This window comes from Semicossyphus pulcher, unplaced genomic scaffold, assembly GCF_022749685.1.
Source record: "Semicossyphus pulcher isolate SPU_LCO1_2020_fin unplaced genomic scaffold, fSemPul1.0.p SCAF_13, whole genome shotgun sequence".
Classification (NCBI taxonomy): Eukaryota; Metazoa; Chordata; class Actinopteri; order Labriformes; family Labridae; genus Semicossyphus; species Semicossyphus pulcher.
In genome coordinates this window covers 13323505-13341252 of record NW_027211637.1, presented here as the reverse complement: position 1 = coordinate 13341252, position 17748 = coordinate 13323505, and the positions used below count along the sequence as shown (strand labels likewise).

Genomic DNA, 17748 nt, shown 5'->3' with positions numbered 1-17748 from the left:
TCCAGTCCAGTGTTTCCATACTGTGTAGCATGTTTAGTTTTAGAAAAGTGTGTTAATTGTTTGTATGTGTGTGTCTTTATTTCAAGTATCACTCTTTGTCATAGTCGCCGATTGCTACATGGTTTTGTGAGCTTGACTTAATTTGACTTCTTTTAGTCTGTGAGAGAATTTTTGTTTTGCATCAGTTGGCATTCAGGACATGGACAGCAGGGGGGAAAGGCCATAACTGTTTTAATGCATTGACATAAAAAATATATTGACAGCTGTGTTTATTGACAGTGCAGGAACAGTAAGATGAAGCTATTAAAAAAGTCTGATTAAGCCTCTCAACATTGCACACAAATCTGTGTTGTCAAACGTCTTCCTGATGTTGACACAAATATTTGCAGAAATGAAAATTGCAAAGGAGCAGAAGGGTGAAAACAAAGAAAGCGCTCACAGTACGTCAAGGTTGACACCATGTATGTTTTAAACTGGAGGATCACCCTTTTCAGATTGAAGACCCAATTGTCTGCCGACCATCTAATGAGAGAAACAAGCTTAAAATAAACTTTACTGAAAAAATCTGTCTGAAAATTGCAGTTTGACTTGGCTTCACACGCTCGGAGCAGCTGGATTACTCGTGTTTTTTTTTTTTAAATTGAAACACCAATCTTTTTTTCCAGTGTAGTTTTTAGACATATCTCATATGACCTGCTTGCTCCGCTGCTTTTCACTGGGATAGATATGACATCTCGGTGACGTTTCCAGATAAATCACTGTTTGTAACAGAAGAAATGTTTTCTGTTGCGGCTTTTCATTCCACAAAAAGACGGATGCCCTTCAGCGCTGCACTCCACCACAGGGGTGAACAATGTGTCTTGTAGTTGTCAAGAGAAATGACAGCGAGATAATTGGTGGGGCACTCCCGTTTCATTTAAAGTGAAACAAATAGGCGTCCAAAGAGAATTGTGCTTTTAAAAAGTAAAGCTTTGTTTTGCGCCGCTTATCATGCAGGGTTCACGGTGAAGTAATGAAGAAGAGTATTAACGGATTGAGCATTAAAAACAAAAGCTCATTCAGTGCCGTTCATGAATATTCATGGCTCTAATTCAAATAACCTTAGGCGACTGTTACGACTAATGAATATTTAAAACAGCTTGGTCACAGAGATTTGAACATTGCATTACAGCTGACTTTCCTGGGATCATCGTGTACAAGGGTAAACAATTAGGAAAAGCAAAAACAGCTTTCAGTGGTGATCAAAATACATCTGGAAAACAATATCTCATGTTGTCACATTAGTTACAGGCCATTGACGCTCCAGAGGAGAACGTGATGACATGCAAGAGGACGACGGGGTGAAGAGTGGTTATTATCCTAACTATTAGTTTTTATCAATTAGTCAATAAGCGGGATATTAATCAACAATTCATCAAGCAAAAGTGCAAAATATTCTCCAGTTCCAGCTTCTGAAATGTAACACTCTCCTGCTTTTCTCAGTTTTATATGAGTGTTTCTTGATCAGCAAAATAAGATGTAAATTTGGGAAAGTGTGATGGAAAATTTTGCCTCTGTTTTCTAAAATTATAATCAATTGATTTTAGAAAAAAATCTTCACAGTTTCATCAATAAAGAACATGATTCTGACTTGCAGCCCTCATCAAACTTGGTCATAAAATGAGCCGTTGTTTTGCTTGGTCTGGCCTCAACGCGCTCTTATTCTGATAGACTAGAAGAACAGGACAGGAAAAGCAGGACCCTAGTTTACAAAACATGTTTACTCTTTCTGTGTCACGCTGGTTTTGAAAAAGCCCGGCATCCTCGCACACTGCGTGTAGGAAGATCCCGTACTTCCCACTTTAAAGGGGCCTCGGCTGCTTCCTTTGAGGGATCAGCGTGGTGACTCGTCCTCCTCGCCACCACCGCAACGCTAATTAGGCCCACCACAAAGCCAGCCTGTGGGGATAATGTCCCATTATTAGAGTCATTTGTTTCAATTAACCGCTCTGTGATTCTACAATAGCACGGCGCAGCCCAGTGCAAAGAAGCCATTACTCTCGCCCAAGGAAGCACTGGGGTTTTGGACCAGAGTGTTTGTAAGAGGGGTTACGGATACCTGCTTCCTGCCGGCCGCGGTGCTTTCAGGCTCCGTGTACTGCGCAGTCACTGCTGAGATGTTTCATCACAGAGAAAGAGAGTCCTAATTCACATTTTTAAAGACTGTTTTTAGCAGTGTTGTTTTTTGAAATGTTTGAATGTTTGTTCTTGTGCGCCTCAGTGGGAGCTGCAGGAAGATTAGTACGAGGGATTGTTGACTTGAGCTTGGACCACAGAGAACGACAGGCTGTTCTTGCTCCCTTGTACATGCTGAGAGCATTGTGGTTGACTGAATTACTGCTCTGCTAATGTATAGTTATGCTGTTCTGGTCATTTTTAGACTGCAATCTACTTTGTGAGCTTTTTTTGTGCACACAGCTTTTTCTTCTTTCTTAGACTCATGCTTCACTCTAGTAAATCCTTGCCTTGAATTTGAGGACTTTACTCATATAATTTAATAACATCAGTGAACAGAGAAATCAGATGTGGGACTGGTGAAATAACAATTAGTCTTGTGACTTTATGGCCACCAACCAGCTACCCTTGATAATTGCTGTTTGTACTGTTTGTGCCCTTGCACACTGCCTGCTGTTGGTCACAGCTGGAGGCTAAATGAGCCGACTGCTGCAGGTTGCATAAGGGATGAGTTTGAGAATTTAAGATGAGATTTGCTGCCTGATATAAGAGGAAAGACAAATGTTAAGAAATGTGTTTGTGTTTGCTTCAATGTCAGACCACTTTTCACAGCTTTTTTTGCATGTAGTTTTTTGTCTCCACTAGCTTCACTGTAAACTACCTCACCGTTCTGGACACTTAACGGCAGCAGTACAAAGACGCTTATCAACTTCAAATGCTTCCGACTGCAATATTTCAGAGCACTTTTAGGTCCTTTCAACAGTAGATAATGGAAACTTCGATTGTTACCAAGAGGTTGCTGCCCTGTGATGCCTCTGTTGCCAGGCTCTCTCATTGGCTTCCTCCCCCCGCTGCGCAGATGTTTACAAAGAGACATCACCAGCTCACATTAAAGGGTTCAAGTTGTCCCCTCGGGCAGTTGCTATGGAAATAACCCGGCTATGGTCGCTCATTCATGTTTGATTAATTGTTTTTTCCTTTCCGTGCTGTTGCCTCTACAAAGACCTCATCATGGGAACATTTCATCTTGAAAACAAACAATAGGAGAGGATGAATACGTCCAAATCTGTTTCATTCTCTCTTCCGGCTGTGTGTGGAAATCCAGTCCAGAGATTGTGTTTGTGTTGTATTAATCTTGATAAAGTCTTGCCTGTGAAGCAATGCAATCATTAAGACTATTTTTTTTTATTTCGTTTCCCAGACTTACCTGGTCTGAAGATAAGTATTTTACCTCCTCCCCCCTCCTAAATTGCAGTGTGTAGTGCTGAGCTACAGCAACCCACTGGGGCCAATTAGGATGCCAGCAGAGCCAGGAAGTGCATAGCAGATGCTTTTGCCACTATTTATTAAAATCCAATCTGCGGGGGCCCCTCCAACAGCTCGTTAAACTACCGTTAATCTAATTAGCTCTCACTTGCCACTGTTTTCACCACATTACCAAATACAAGGGCCTCGACTTTGCAATTTAGACTGATTAAGTAGGGCCAGCGCTGTTAGGCAAAGCTTGCAGGGAGGAGCTGCTCGGAGCTGTCAATCATTTCCCTCAGTCAGATAAATCATGCAGCCTCGCTCAGAAACGGCTCGAGTCTGAATTAAAATATCTGCAATGGGAATATTGGTGGATATTAAATCCACATTGCCTGCTCAGTATACTGCAAGCCTCCATGTCTGAAACACTAATAAAAAAGCCCACATCATAAAGAGCTTGTATATTTGCAATGGCACGGTATCAGAACTGGATACAAATTCCATAATGGGCTCTTTATGGATCAGGTCTGTACGACTCCCTCTCCTCCTTTCATGTCTGTTAGATCCCGACCATGATTCCGCACTTCCGGTTCATTATTGTTTGGGCTGTATTTTTATTTGATGAGTGCTGCTCTCTGGACAAGTGCCTGCTTCTACTCAGAGATCTGTGCGGCCGCTTTGACATGCAGTCCTGCTCATTGCTTACAGATGGCCAGTCTGACATGGAGCCGTAATGGCTTCCAGATGACGAGGGCACTGCATGTATTTTAAGACATATTTTAATCCATCAAATGTTCAGGGTGAACTTCACAATGGGAGTGCACACAGACAAGACTAAGACAGGGATGGCAGTAGAATAAATAGAAACTTGTAGTTAAAACTGACTGTCACACATTGTGTAACATTCAAACAGGATGTAAGAAACTATTTTAACAAGCATCTTGTATTTTGGTTTCCATCAGTCTTAGTTTATAGGAAGTTGAATTTTTCAGATGTCAAACAGCTTTGTTTACATTCTCATCCTGCCTGCCGACATTTTTTAAGGCCACAATCTTGACAGCGTTACACACAGGGGCACTTTGAAATGCAAGGTGAAACCAATATCTAAATGCATGCAAGCCCACATCATCCCGCACCCTAATTATGGAAACTTAACAAAGACTTCCACACTTCTCCAAACCAACTCCAGTTTTTATCCTCTTCCGGCTCCAAAATCATCTGATCGTTCAGTCAGGTAGAGAAGACTGACATCATGACTGTAATTCTTTTTAAGACCAGGATGTCTACTGGAAAAACTTTGCAAAGTATTCATCATTTACCGCACGACTCTGTACGCCACTAACAACTGGATGGGTGATTGTGTTGACAAACACACTTCTCCCTTTTTAAACCAACTGACTTTGTAGCCGCTCATGAAAGACGTGTTCTGATATTTGTGTTGCACTAAACAGCCTTCAGTGAGCCACTGTTTTCCTTGAGGCTGTGAGTTACAGCTGGTGGTGAAAAATTCATAAAAATTATATATGGCATCTTGAAATTACATTATTCTCGCTGCTGCTTCTCTAAGCATGGCCATTTATCTATTTATAAACCCACAAAGGCTCAGAGTCTGTAACAGCTGCACTAAGCTGAGCTGCTCTCCAGCATGCTGGGGTGGAGAGCTCTGTGCCTGTACTGTGGAAGAGATCTATCCCGCTGTTGCACATGTACAGTCTTTACAAATAGCAATGTTTCTTTTTCTTGGACTGTGTTTGTTAACATTAAAAACCAAAAAATATGATCATACAGTAGCTTGAAAGGCCTGGACATTACGTGCCCTGGTTAGTTTGAGCTCTTGAGCACTTCACCATCGTCAGTGTTCATAATCAATCATCACATTTTTTATGTAACAGTGGATTACATGACTACTTGAAAGTGGTCATATATAGTGACTTACCCATCCACTGTTATCATAAAAGTAGTTCCAATAAGCTCCATAGCTTTATAACATCTTCGTGATTAGGTTTCTAGTTTGATACTTTACTATTTTTTACTGTTGACACTTATTTTGTGTAATCCTTTGGGTGCAGCAGGAGGCTAAAGTTAGCAACTAGCTGTTTAACATGGTCGGGCATTCAGCACATAATGAGATATATTTCAATCTTTTGTTTGTGATGAGCACAACAGATGATGGTGATCATTATTACAAGTTAGGGCTGCCACTAACGACTATTTTGCTATCGATTAATCTACCGACAATTTATCGATAAATCAATTATTCTAATCTGCTGTCACCACTTAACTGCTTTGCGTTGACTGGAGCTGCTCAGCCGACCAATGACTCCAGCCAAAAACAACTGACGCAAAACTTAGAAGAAAAACAATGAAAATCTTTGCGTCTGTGAAAAATATTGACTACTCGTGTCAGCCCCATTGAAGCAGGAGGAATACTGAGGCGCATGCTTGCTTAATACAAAACACTAAAGGCTATTGCTGATACTTCACGTAGTCTGATCAGTAGCTTATGGTGGCTAATATTAGCAAACTCTAAAAAGATAGTTATGAGTAGCTAGTTTAATTTTGTATTTTGACAGATATATTTGGGCTGCATGGTGGTTGCAGTGGTTAGCGCTGTTGCCTCACTGCTAGAAGGGTCCTGGTTCGAATTCCAATTCGAACAGCAGGGGTCTTTCGGTATGGAGCTGTATGTTCTCCCTGTGCATGTCTGGGTACCCTGGCTTCCTCCTACAGTCTAAAGACATGATGTCTGTTTATTTGTGACTCTAAAATTGCCACTATGTCTGTATGTGTCAGCCCTGTAGTTGACTGGTGTACCTGGCCTCTCACTCAGAATCGGCTTCCCTGAACAGGATAAGCGGTACAGATAATAGATGGATGGGGAATGTTTTAATGGGACAGTTTTGGCTAAAATAAAGTAGATGAAAATTCAGTCCTTAGTTTCCTTGTTAAAACTACTTTTTTGTCTCAATCTCAGACATACTGTCTTTGGTTGTTCCTGAATTTCTGTTTTAAAGAGCCTCTTCTGCATCACTGTCATCTACTGAGTGCTGCTTAGCTTGTCTCATTCTTCAGGCCAGTGCACATTCAGACAACATTTCCCAGCACAACTCTTGCATGTTTAGGCTTTATCATGAAGCCTCTGTGGATCCTTTGTCACACTGAAGTCCAATGCTTTGTATACTTTCCCATTTTACACTTGTTTGACTGTGGAAGTGGCTGCATTCAGATGTGATTTAGAGCTGTGCTCAGTATCTGCATCATGCTTTGGTGTAATGAGCCTCACTGTAAAGAGAAAGCGTATCAGTGCATCACCTCTGAGTAGTTCCTGTTTGTTTTTATGGCCTTATGAAATCGATACGCCATGCAGCACTCTCCACTTTGCTGCTCACTGATGATGATGATGATGATGATGATGCATATATTCAGGAAGCTGCGATTGGACAAACACTTTTATACTCTCCTGTATTATTACCTGCTTTTTATTGTCTAATTTTCATGTCTCTTAAACTCTGACGGTGTCTGCGTGTTTGCCCGTCCTGTTTGTTATCAACTCCTCTCTCTACATCACTCCACCCCCCCTCCTCCTTTTATCTGCTCTCTCTGCATCTCACCCTCTCCACTCCTCTCTCACTCTCACTTCCTCATTCTCTCTCTCTCTCTCTCTCTCTCTCTCTCTCTCTGCTGTTTTGATGGTGACGCAGTTATCAGGCTGTCAATTCTAATCTTCTTTGCCAGTGCAGTGCTGTCCATTCAGAATTACAGCAACCCTCTCCTCAATCTCTCTCCCCCCTCATCTAACACTGACCATCTCTCTCTCTCTCTCTCTCTCTCTCTCTCTCCCTCCCTCTCTCTCTGACAACAGAAACGCTGATGGGATAAGCAAGCATTGGCTGACAATATGGTTTACTCTATTGCTAGTAAACTAAAACCTGTGTTTAGAATATATGTTTACTCTGCTGCTGTGTGTAGGACATGATGGTCGTACCTAGTGACAGTCATGAGCTGTTTTTCGTCGATCTACAGGCTGGTCTTTAACATATAGCTAAAGTGGGCTGCTTGTGTCCTGGAGGGAAGCAGTATCCACAAAGAATTTAGCTCAGTTTGTAGAGCACGTGCCCCACATACAGAGACTACAGTCTTCGACACACCGATCGCAGGTTCGACTCCATGTCTGCCGATCATTTGGTACATATCAGCCGCCACTCTCCACTCCCTACTTTTCATGTCTCTCTTCATCAGGCCAAAAAAAACAAAAATGAATCTTTAAAAAATAAAAAAGCATAGATGATATTTTATATCTTCTGGTCTCATGTCAGAGAACTGAAGCTTGACTTTCTCTGTAAGGAACAAAATCTGTATATATGGCACAAAGCATCAAAAAAACATCCTATGTCATGTGACACTCAATATTGTAGCTGAAAATGTTAATATGAATAATCTAAAGGGCCCTGTGTTTGCTACAGGAATATTGCCAGATTTATAAAACAAAATTAATAATGGTTTTGGGCTAAACAGTAATACTTGACTACACTCAAAACATGATTTTCAGGGGGAACCAAAAAAGGGGCTTGGATATTTCAAATAAGGATAAAATTCCTATAAAGTAAGTAGCATGCATTGTGGCCCACTGTTTACTGTACATATTTGGCCAGAATGACATCATATCACATCACAATATCTCCAGCACATCCACAGTGGGGCAGGGCAGAAGATAAATGTCCAACAGTCTTAAAGTACGAGTGGTTAACATCAAGTTCGTGTCAGCACATCAGAATCAAAGAGCCACTTTACAGACTCACCACTTTGCATCAACAGTCACAGAGGGAGAAATTCATGCTATCAATCGCCGCGCTGACAGTATCAGAAAATAGACCAGAATGCAATGCAGCCACAAGATGTTGCGTTATGAAAAAGGGATGTTACGCTCTCTTTTTCTGCTCTGACAACAACAGCTGTCATCATCATTACTGTTCTCTGCACCTGCATGAGAAGAGCCAGGAAAATAAGCTTGATATTACACGCTGGATATTTGTTTATCCAGTCTGGATCATTTGTGAAGCCATCAAAAACCACTCTGATGAATATGTTTGTGATGAAGGGGAAGAGGGAGAAACAAAAGAAATGAATGTTCCAACATTTGCATAATTTTATCCGCATGAAAGTACTCAAATATAAGAGCCGATATCAGATATCTGATACGAACTTTATTCTTGTTAAGTCCACGAATCAAAAACTCCTACACACACAAAACAAAATACTAATTTGGATAAATGTGTGACAAATCTTACCATTGTGACGCTTTCTGACTGCAGATAAATATTATTTTCAGTGAAGACTGTGCCTGTCTGTTTGATGAAACTTTTCTCCCAACAGATGTTTAGGATAATTCACTTTTCACCTGTTTTATTTTTGGCAGCTGTAGCTTTAAAACGTTTGTATATCTTTCAGTAAGATCAAGAACATTTATGTTTTACCAAGTTTGATATTCTACTTGAAATTAAGTTTAAGTAGATTGAAAAAATATATGCAATCACACTAAATTATCATGATTTTTTGGTTTGGCCTTTTGCTGCTAATTTGACACCAGGTATTCTGGGAAATGTAGGACACAATAACACCATTACTGTAGCTTATGTTAACAGGTTGAGGACAAGTGAAAGCAAATTCAAAATCCCACAGAGATTGTAACATCTATCTATCTAAGGGTGGATATATTGTGATGTTATGTTTACTTATAATCCACCCATCCATCCATAATCTATACTGCTTATCCTGTTAAGGGTCGTGGTGGGGCTGAAGCCTATCCCTGCTGTCACTGGGCGAGAGGCGGGGTTAAACCTTGATTGCCAGTCAATCACAGGGCTGATACATAGAGACAGACAACCTTTCACGCTCACATTCACACCTACGGGCAATTTAGAGTCGCCAATTAACCTAACTAGGATGTGTTTAGACTGTGGGAGGAAGCCGGAGTACCCGGAGGGAACCCACAAATGCACACTGAGAACATGCAAACTCCACACAGAAAGACCCACTTCGTCCTAACTGGGGTTTGAACTAGGAACCTTCTTGCTGTGAGGCAACCGCACTAACTACTGCACCACCGTGCAGCCCCGAGTTTAGTATACTACTTAAAATTTAAATTTTAAAAGGCCTTTTGCTTCTAATTTGACACCAATTCTAGCAAGTTGAGGACAAGTGAAAGCAAATTAAAAACCTCAGTAAGAGTCATCCATCTATCTAAGGGTGGATATGTCTCTCGTAATGCTGTTAACTATTAAAACTGAAATATGAACATAAAATTGTTGTGCTGCAGTAATCAGAGTTTCAGCATATTGTACTCTCTCTTGGGTTATTCTGAGCATCTTTCTTCGCTGTTCATTTGCATTCTTTTCAGTCCTTCAATTTCAATGATATTTCATCTTCCTCCGTCGGCCTCCTGTAAGTTCACAAGCATGAATGTGGTACAATAAGAGAGGAAAGAAAGAACATGCCCCTTGTTCTCCGGCTTGATTGCATGTAGCTGCGAGCTGTTGAGTGTCATCACTCTTCCCGCTGTATGAATACATGTGAATTTTCCTGGAGATTATTTAGCTTTCTCTCTTTTTTTTTTCTGTTTTGTCATTCCATTAGCTCTACCTTCAGTTTATTCTGTTTTCACTTCAAAGGCTCGGGTGGAACAGATGTCGTTTCAAATGCCTGTCTTCTGCCTCATTGCCTAAAAGTGAGGGATGATTATTTTTTAATGAAACCAGGCTCACTCACACACACACACACACAAAAATGAATATTACCTGTAAGCTGTGAAATAGACAAGCAATACTTTCACATCAGCTTGAATGAGAACATCCATTCATTTCCGCACGCCACAAAAGCCATTTTGAAGTTTTTCTTCAGCTGCCAAATGTGCTCCTGGACCTTGAATTTTGATTAGTTAATTTCATGCTGTGTGGAATACAGTGTGGTGTTTGGCTGCCAATGCTTTGCTGAAACAATGCAATTTCAAAGGCAGTCATTTCCTGTTTTCCAATTGATGGTTAAAGGAGAAAACATGGCTGTTGCTTAATCCCGTGATAAGTATGCATTAGACGGATGTGAGCGTCTTTAAATGTCCTCAAGTTGCTGTTTGATATCCGCGCGGGGACAAGTCTTTGTCATGGTTTGTTCTCCCTCCCCTGCTGAGTTTTAACACTAAAAGCCAGGATCAGTGGATCATGAAAGGCAACATTCAAAGCTGTTTAAAATGTCTAAAATGCAACCTGATGAAATAGGAAGTTGGCCTTGGAGATGGGCTCAGAGTTCACTTGACTTCACTCAATGCCCATAACAACATTCGTCTAACTCTCCATATCCCCTCAACCGTAAATAGTGCACATAAACATCCTTCATTGCACATAATACCAATGTATATCATTATGTATTCAGTATGTCATTATATCTTCTATTATATGGATGGAAATTGGATTGTTTTTCATGCCTTTATAGCAACCAAGAAATCAGGTTAACTGATGTTCCACCGATACTAATGGCAACATCAAGCCGTCACTCCTTCCCTCAGCTGCACCTCTTCTCTCCTTTCCATCTTATCTTCCTCTCTCTCTCTCTCTCCTCTCCCTTCCTCTCCCTCTTTCTCCCGTGCTTGATGTGTTCTCTCCTCAGCAAAGAAGGCAATTTCCATATAGAATCACAACCAGGATCAGGTGACCTGGATTTGACTCCCCGTCAAAGCCCTGCCGGAAAATGAAAATGTATTCATGTGTATTGCATCGAGTACATCACACAGATGTGAGCGCTTTTTTTTTGCCTCCTGAAAATTCACTGAGATTGCAGTGTGTTATTGTTGACAGACCAGCTGGGTACATGCTATGAAAAATATAGATTTAATCCTCTTTTATGGTTGCCTCAGAAAGGGGGAATTGAATTCTTTGCGATCTACATGAAAGAGACAAAATAAAGATTGAAAGAGAAGCAGAAAATGTCCATGAATACAGGGATGCAGCAAATGATAAAGCAGTGAAATCATGTCAGTCTGCTACCAATGAGAATTTAATTAGCCCAGGACTCTCTCCCCCCATGCCATGTTTGCCCAGTTTCTCCTGAACCACACCTCCCCCTTACACCCCAGAGGCTAACCTGTCTCACTGACGTCCTGTTAGTCTTCATTCACCCATGTCCGTAAATTGATCTGTTTTTTTCTTCTCAGAACAAGACGCGGCTGCTCTTCGCAGAACTCTTCTGCTTTCACCCTCTGTCCAGCGGTTATTCAATGTTCTATTTGGCTATTTTTTCTATGTCGAGCGTCATGAGCACGGTGGTTCATTTCGATGTGCTTTTTAATACATTTAACCTTGGCTAAAAGTATCTTATCCGGTCAGTGCATCACGCAGTAAACACATACGCATACTGAAAGGCTCCTCAATTTCCCTCTATAGTAGCTGCAGCTAAAGAGTTATTTTCATCATCTGATTTATGACCACAATGTCTCCTTTTCTCTCCTCTGCCCCTCCCTCTCCATCCCTCTTTCGGCACTTCAGATAAGCAGTGAGAAGCGTGCCTCAGCAGAAATGATGAAGCCCAAACCCAAACCCCAAAAGAAGAAGAAGAAGAAGGACCCCAACGAGCCGCAGAAACCTGTGTCGGCCTATGCCCTCTTCTTCAGAGACACCCAGGCGGCCATCAAGGGCCAAAACCCCAACGCCACCTTCGGGGACGTGTCCAAGATTGTGGCCTCCATGTGGGACAGCCTAGGAGAGGAGCAGAAGCAGGTACATAATATCTGGGTCTTGAACATCTGAAACAATAAAGCAAATACTCAGGATTCACATATTCACTGCCACAAACACGCACACATTAACAGTCACATGCACACATTCTGGCCCTTCCCTGGCTTTATGTGCTGTGTAATTACCAGAACATTTCTGCGAGATACAGCGCACCTTAATGAGCTACTTTTTCTCTTTCTAAAGATAATCCATCCGTTTATCCCCACTCCCCTGACTCTCATAAAAATGATTTTCTTTCTAAATTTAATTCTTGCAAAGGGAAGGAAGGGGAGGGGTGGGGGGATTTAGGTGCAACGGCAGCAATAAACTATCCTGATGCTAACAAAGTTAGACATTTAAAAGGCAAGAAATTGTCAATTCGGGAAAAATATAAACGCACCTGGCAGGATTTCAGGAGCAAAGGGCTGATTTGTACTGCATCGGGTAAATACCTGCTTGCTAGTGCTCCCCTGCAAAAGGAAACAACCAGATATGAATACAAACACGCAAACTCTCCTCTGTGTTCTTGTTTCCTGCTAGTTTTTTCTTAGCAGTGCTGGGTCCATCGAAACCAAAAATAAGGTTTTTCCAAAAATATAAAGTAATAGGTAAAAATACCATCTTCTTTGCCAAAACTCCCACAAAGCTCAGGGCCCAGGTACGGCCCTCACTTCCTGTGTCCCTCCAGCCTCCAGAGCCGATGCCTCCACACCATGCATCTTCATTGGCCCTCTGACAAGCAGGGATGTGTGAAGTTCTCATTTCCTCTGTCTTTATTTATATCTCTCGCCTGCTATTTTGATCCTGCCTAGAATACAGAATTAGTGATCCACTTCCCCCCACTCTCACTATCGTCTTGTCCTTGGATTTAGCTGAAGGGCATCTCAGCTATCCAGGAGGAGTAGACTATTGTTTTTGCTATTTAGCATCATCTCCAGCTCGGCGCTAATAGGTAGGAAATGCTAATGATGACGGAGTTATAGGAGGTCGCAATGTTTAGTCTCATGGGTACTGAACTCACCACAGTTGTTAGCTTCTTTTTGCTATTAGCAATTCTCTTGGGATGTGGAAGGTTTACTTTAAAGAGCAGATGCTGTGTAAAGACAATGCTGCTGTATATGATGTGTGTTTAAAAGCACTTTAACTGTTTTCTCCCGGGTATCAGACAATGCTTTATTAGTTCTTCCCACATGTGTCATCAGCTATCGAGTAACAAAAGCTAGCTTCATCAAGTTTATTATGAAGATTTCCTGATTTAAATCTGTTGCTAAAAAATTCACACATGTATAAAAATATACAATGCATGAACACTTTGTTTTACTACTGCTACAATCATACCTCTTTCTCCTTTTTATTTTACATAATAGGCATGATTTTGCCTATAGTCCTTATAACTAATAGCCCTACTTTCAGACTCTCTGCAAAATCCTAAACAGAAAAAACCTGCATGCAAAAGCACACATGCAAAAGCACACATCCATATGCACTCACGCACCCACAATCTTTATGCAAACAGCAAAGCTTCGTGCATCACAGTAACAATATGGAAGGCAGTTACAAACAATACTCATACACGGCCAGAGATCGCATCCTAATGTGCCAAATGACAACAACCATTGTGGTGTATCACTAATGTCAGTATGCTGATAGGAGTGTTATTGTGGAGCTAAAAGGAGAGAGAGAGGGAAGTTCCAGTTCATTTCTCTAGGTGGATTGGAATGGAAATGATGTGTTGCTACAATAGAGGAAGACACATTGAGATGAGGGAGTTTTAGTGCTGTGATGAGGAAATAGAGGTGTTCTGTACCATTGGTTCTGATGGAAAGGGAAACATTAAGGATGTGTGTGTGTGCGTGTGTGTGTGTGTGTGCGTGTGTGTGTGTGTGTGTGTGTGTGTGTGTATGTGTGTGTGCATGTGCATGTGCATGATGTATTTAAGGAAGTGTAAGATAAGAGCCTGTGTGTGTGTGTGTGTGTTGGTGTGTTTGTATTGAGCGTGACATGTGTGTCTGCACATTTATGAGCATGTCAAGCTCTCCTCTCACCCGAAGCCCCTTGTTTTGATTTTTTTGTCTTCACAGGCCTACAAGAGGAAAACCGAGGCGGCCAAGAAAGAGTACCTGAAAGCCTTGGCCGCGTACCGAGCCAGTCTGGTTTCCAAGGTAACGCTTATGACACACAGGCCCTGGCTAAGACTGATGATGGATTGGATGGAAAATCCCTGCTAATGGGCAGGGAGGGGCTTGTTTGGGAATGAGGTGGAGGTGGAGTGGGCGGGTGGGGGCATGTGATGCAAAAAGAGCAGGCCCATATTTGGAACAATACCTGATTTCCATAGGGTGCAGATGTTGGGGGTGGGGGATTGTAGTTGGTATGGTGATGTAGGTGGGGGAGGGGTCAGCCAATGGGAGCGCACAAGCATATGGCCGTAACATCTATTAGGGATGGAGGGTGGGAAATGATTGCCCTCGCATGTGCTGTACATTATATCAGGTTTAAGTCTGTTTATTTGTATGTGTGGAAAATATAAACTCTAAAATAACTTAAACAGACACCTGTGTCATGCATCAGATCATCGATTTCCTCCATCTGCAACAGGAAGTACATCCAAATCAGTGCAAGCAATCACAGGCTTCACTGCTGTTTCCACCTCTGACACCTTCCTGCTAATTCAGATCTATGACATCCTCTTTGCGAGGTGAATGATGGCGTCTTGTATGTAGCAGCATGGTAGCACGGGGAATAAAGAAAGGCAAGGAGCAGGGCTGTGGATTGCATTGTTTAGTGCCGTCTTGTATTAACAACACAGAATGTAGTGTGGGGAAGATTCCTTTTGTCATTCCATTTGTTCTGCAGGCAAACAGCCTCATTTCTCTGCCTGGGCTCCTGCATATATGTGTGTGTGAGTGTGTGAATGTATGTGTGTGTGTGTGTGTGTCCCTCTCCTTTTCCCATCTATCTGTCAAGGTGTCTATTGATCATTACCTCGGCCCAAGCTCTATTCATACAAATGGGCTCCATTACCTTCTAATCAACACTGATGGCTGGAGATGAGCAATCTGACAGCTCATCATAGGGGCCTGCAGAGGGTGGGGCGGGGTGGAGGGTGAGGTGGGGCGCTTTGCGGGTGCTTCACTTGCAAAAAGTAACGCTGTCCAAAATGAGTGGTCAAGTTTGAGCGATTTTAGTGGAGTTTGGTGTTTCACTTTAAAGCAATGCATCCCTTTTTAAACCCTGTTTAACCATCTGTCAGCGCGCATACGTGTGTGCGTGTGTGAGGCGATGCGTAATAACTAGCGAAAAGCTGTCAGGCCAAGGGTCGACTGAAATTAAATAAATACAGTCTCATTATACAGTGAGCATCAATATGCGAGAAAAGATTTTCTGTTTAGAGGGTTGAGTGTCAACCATCCTGTGACTGTAAAACTGTATCCGACTGCTCGAGCAGCAGCTGATTGAATTTGGACAGAAGTATAAGGATGTTAGCTTAGCTTAGCTCAGCTTAGCTTAGTGGAATGGGAAACAGGAAGCTTTCTAACTGCAAAAACAAACAAGCATATTTCCCAAAACTCATTTGTGTAGGTACAAAAAAAGTAAGTCCTAGGAAAAACACAGCTTAGCAACTTGATAATAAGCCCCAGGTTGATAAATAACAGAATTTAAGATGCAGGTCAGGGCTGAAGTGTTAAGTTAAGTGTAATGGATGCTGCTATTAAAAAAGGAGAGGGCAAAATGCTGTGATCAGAGCCAGATGAATGATGATTGATGTGCTAGTTTGAGGTGATGCTAGATAACTTAGTGAACTAAGAATTAATTATTTTGTTGTAAATGTTCTTCTTCCACAGACTTACAATGACCCCGAACCAAAAAGTGCCCAGCAGACCAGCCAGCCCTCCCACATGCTGCCCCCGAAGCAGCCCCTGTACAGCGTGCCCCCACAGCCCTCCTCACCCTACCTGGGCCCGCCGGGCTCCTTCCCCCTGTCGGACCTCCAGAGCTACGCCGGGCCGCCCCGCCACACCCTGGCCCAGACCCTCAGCCAATCCCAGATGCTGCCGCCCAGCATGAGTGCCTCTCCCCCGGCTCCCTTCCAGATCAGCCCCCCTCTGCACCCCCACGCCCAGCTCTCCCTGCATCAGAGCTCTCTGCTCAACCAGCCAATCCGCATGCAGCAGTCGCAGCCAATCATCTCACACCAAATGGGGCTCCAGGCACCTCTGCATTCCCCTCCTCTCGGCCAACAGGTATGTCTGGCAATTGAAAATGATGAAAAACACACTTGATAAAGCTTCTTATATCATCACCTCACTTCGCTTCTATTAAATCTTCCCTCTAAGCTCAGCAGAAAGTGATAAAGACCACTGGCAACAGTTGGCCCTTACACTGTAAAATGGCTCAGTGAAGGCTAATGGCTAGCCACCTTAAAGGTACAGCAATGTAACCTTGTTTCTCCCCTCCTGTCCTCCTCTTTGATCAACAGGGATTCTCCCACATTCAGGCTGATTACCAGAACAGTGTCGGGGGCTCACAGTCTCCAGGGGCCCCTAACCCAGTGCACGGCCAGAACCCTGACTGGGACAGCGAATACTGCAACAGGGACTGTGGACCCAACCACTGCAGGTGAGCTTATCACATCAGACCCCATATTTGTGTTGTGGAAATGGTGAATGTTGTGTGAAGGACACAGAAGAAATAACATCAAGTGAGCCTCGGGAAGTCGGACAAAAATAAAAATGTCTCTGCCTCTGTAAATCCGATCTGGGATGTTTGATTGTTAGGAATAGTAAGTAGCTGTCTGACAGTTCCTCATTTTCCAAATGACTTGCTCTAAACCACTTCACTTTCACACTCAGAGACTCCGACAGTATTAATCATAAACTGCGATTTCCCTACTAAAGCAGAGCATCTCCTTGAAATTGAAATGAGTAACGCAGCGGTAGAACAATGCTATTAGCCAGCTTGGAAAAACTGTGACATCCAATTAAGTTTCCCTGTGTTTCGCTCAGCACACATTGCCTTATTGAATCAAGCTATTCAAGCAGGTACAAGAGGAATGTTGTTTCGTCTCACACCTGAAACTTAGTGTTGCTATTCCGAGAGGCGGCGGCGGCGCTGGGAGTCAGTATCTCCTGTATTTAGAGCTGATTCATCTGGATGTCAAATGGGATCATGCCCGGGTCAAATCATTTGTGATGCTCTTTGAAGTAGATTGAGTCTTTGCTTAAAACCTTCTCCCTCAGTGTCAGATCGTTGTAGTTTGGAGTTTTGGAGGGTACTGAATTATTTCCAGCCTGTCAGTAAAGATAACTGTAGAACAGACTTTGTGTTTGACATTTCAAGTACCAAGTGATCTGCAAGTTCTGACTCTTGTATTTCTCTTCTTCACTGATTGTTGTCTGCCGTTTGTTGAGCGCTTTCATGTTTTTTGGAGCTGTTGTCTTACTCAGATCTTCCTTGAAAGACATTTATAATAGCTAGTATTTCCTGGTGAAATAAACAGTAGTCAGAACATCACTTTATTCAT

At 42.4% G+C, this 17748-nt stretch overlaps 1 protein-coding gene across 3 annotated transcripts in view; it reads left to right on the top strand.

Moving 5' to 3' along the window:
• LOC138590377 (TOX high mobility group box family member 2-like) overlaps window positions 1–17748 on the top strand; it is a 75791-nt gene that overhangs the window by 56317 nt on the left and 1726 nt on the right. For all 3 annotated transcript variants that reach the window (XM_069661006.1, XM_069661005.1, XM_069661004.1), the window contains 4 exons: window positions 11997–12227; window positions 14306–14386; window positions 16070–16468; window positions 16705–16844. In XM_069661006.1, the coding sequence (XP_069517107.1) occupies window positions 11997–12227; window positions 14306–14386; window positions 16070–16468; window positions 16705–16844 (851 nt within the window). The remainder of the gene's footprint in view (window positions 1–11996; window positions 12228–14305; window positions 14387–16069; window positions 16469–16704; window positions 16845–17748) is intronic.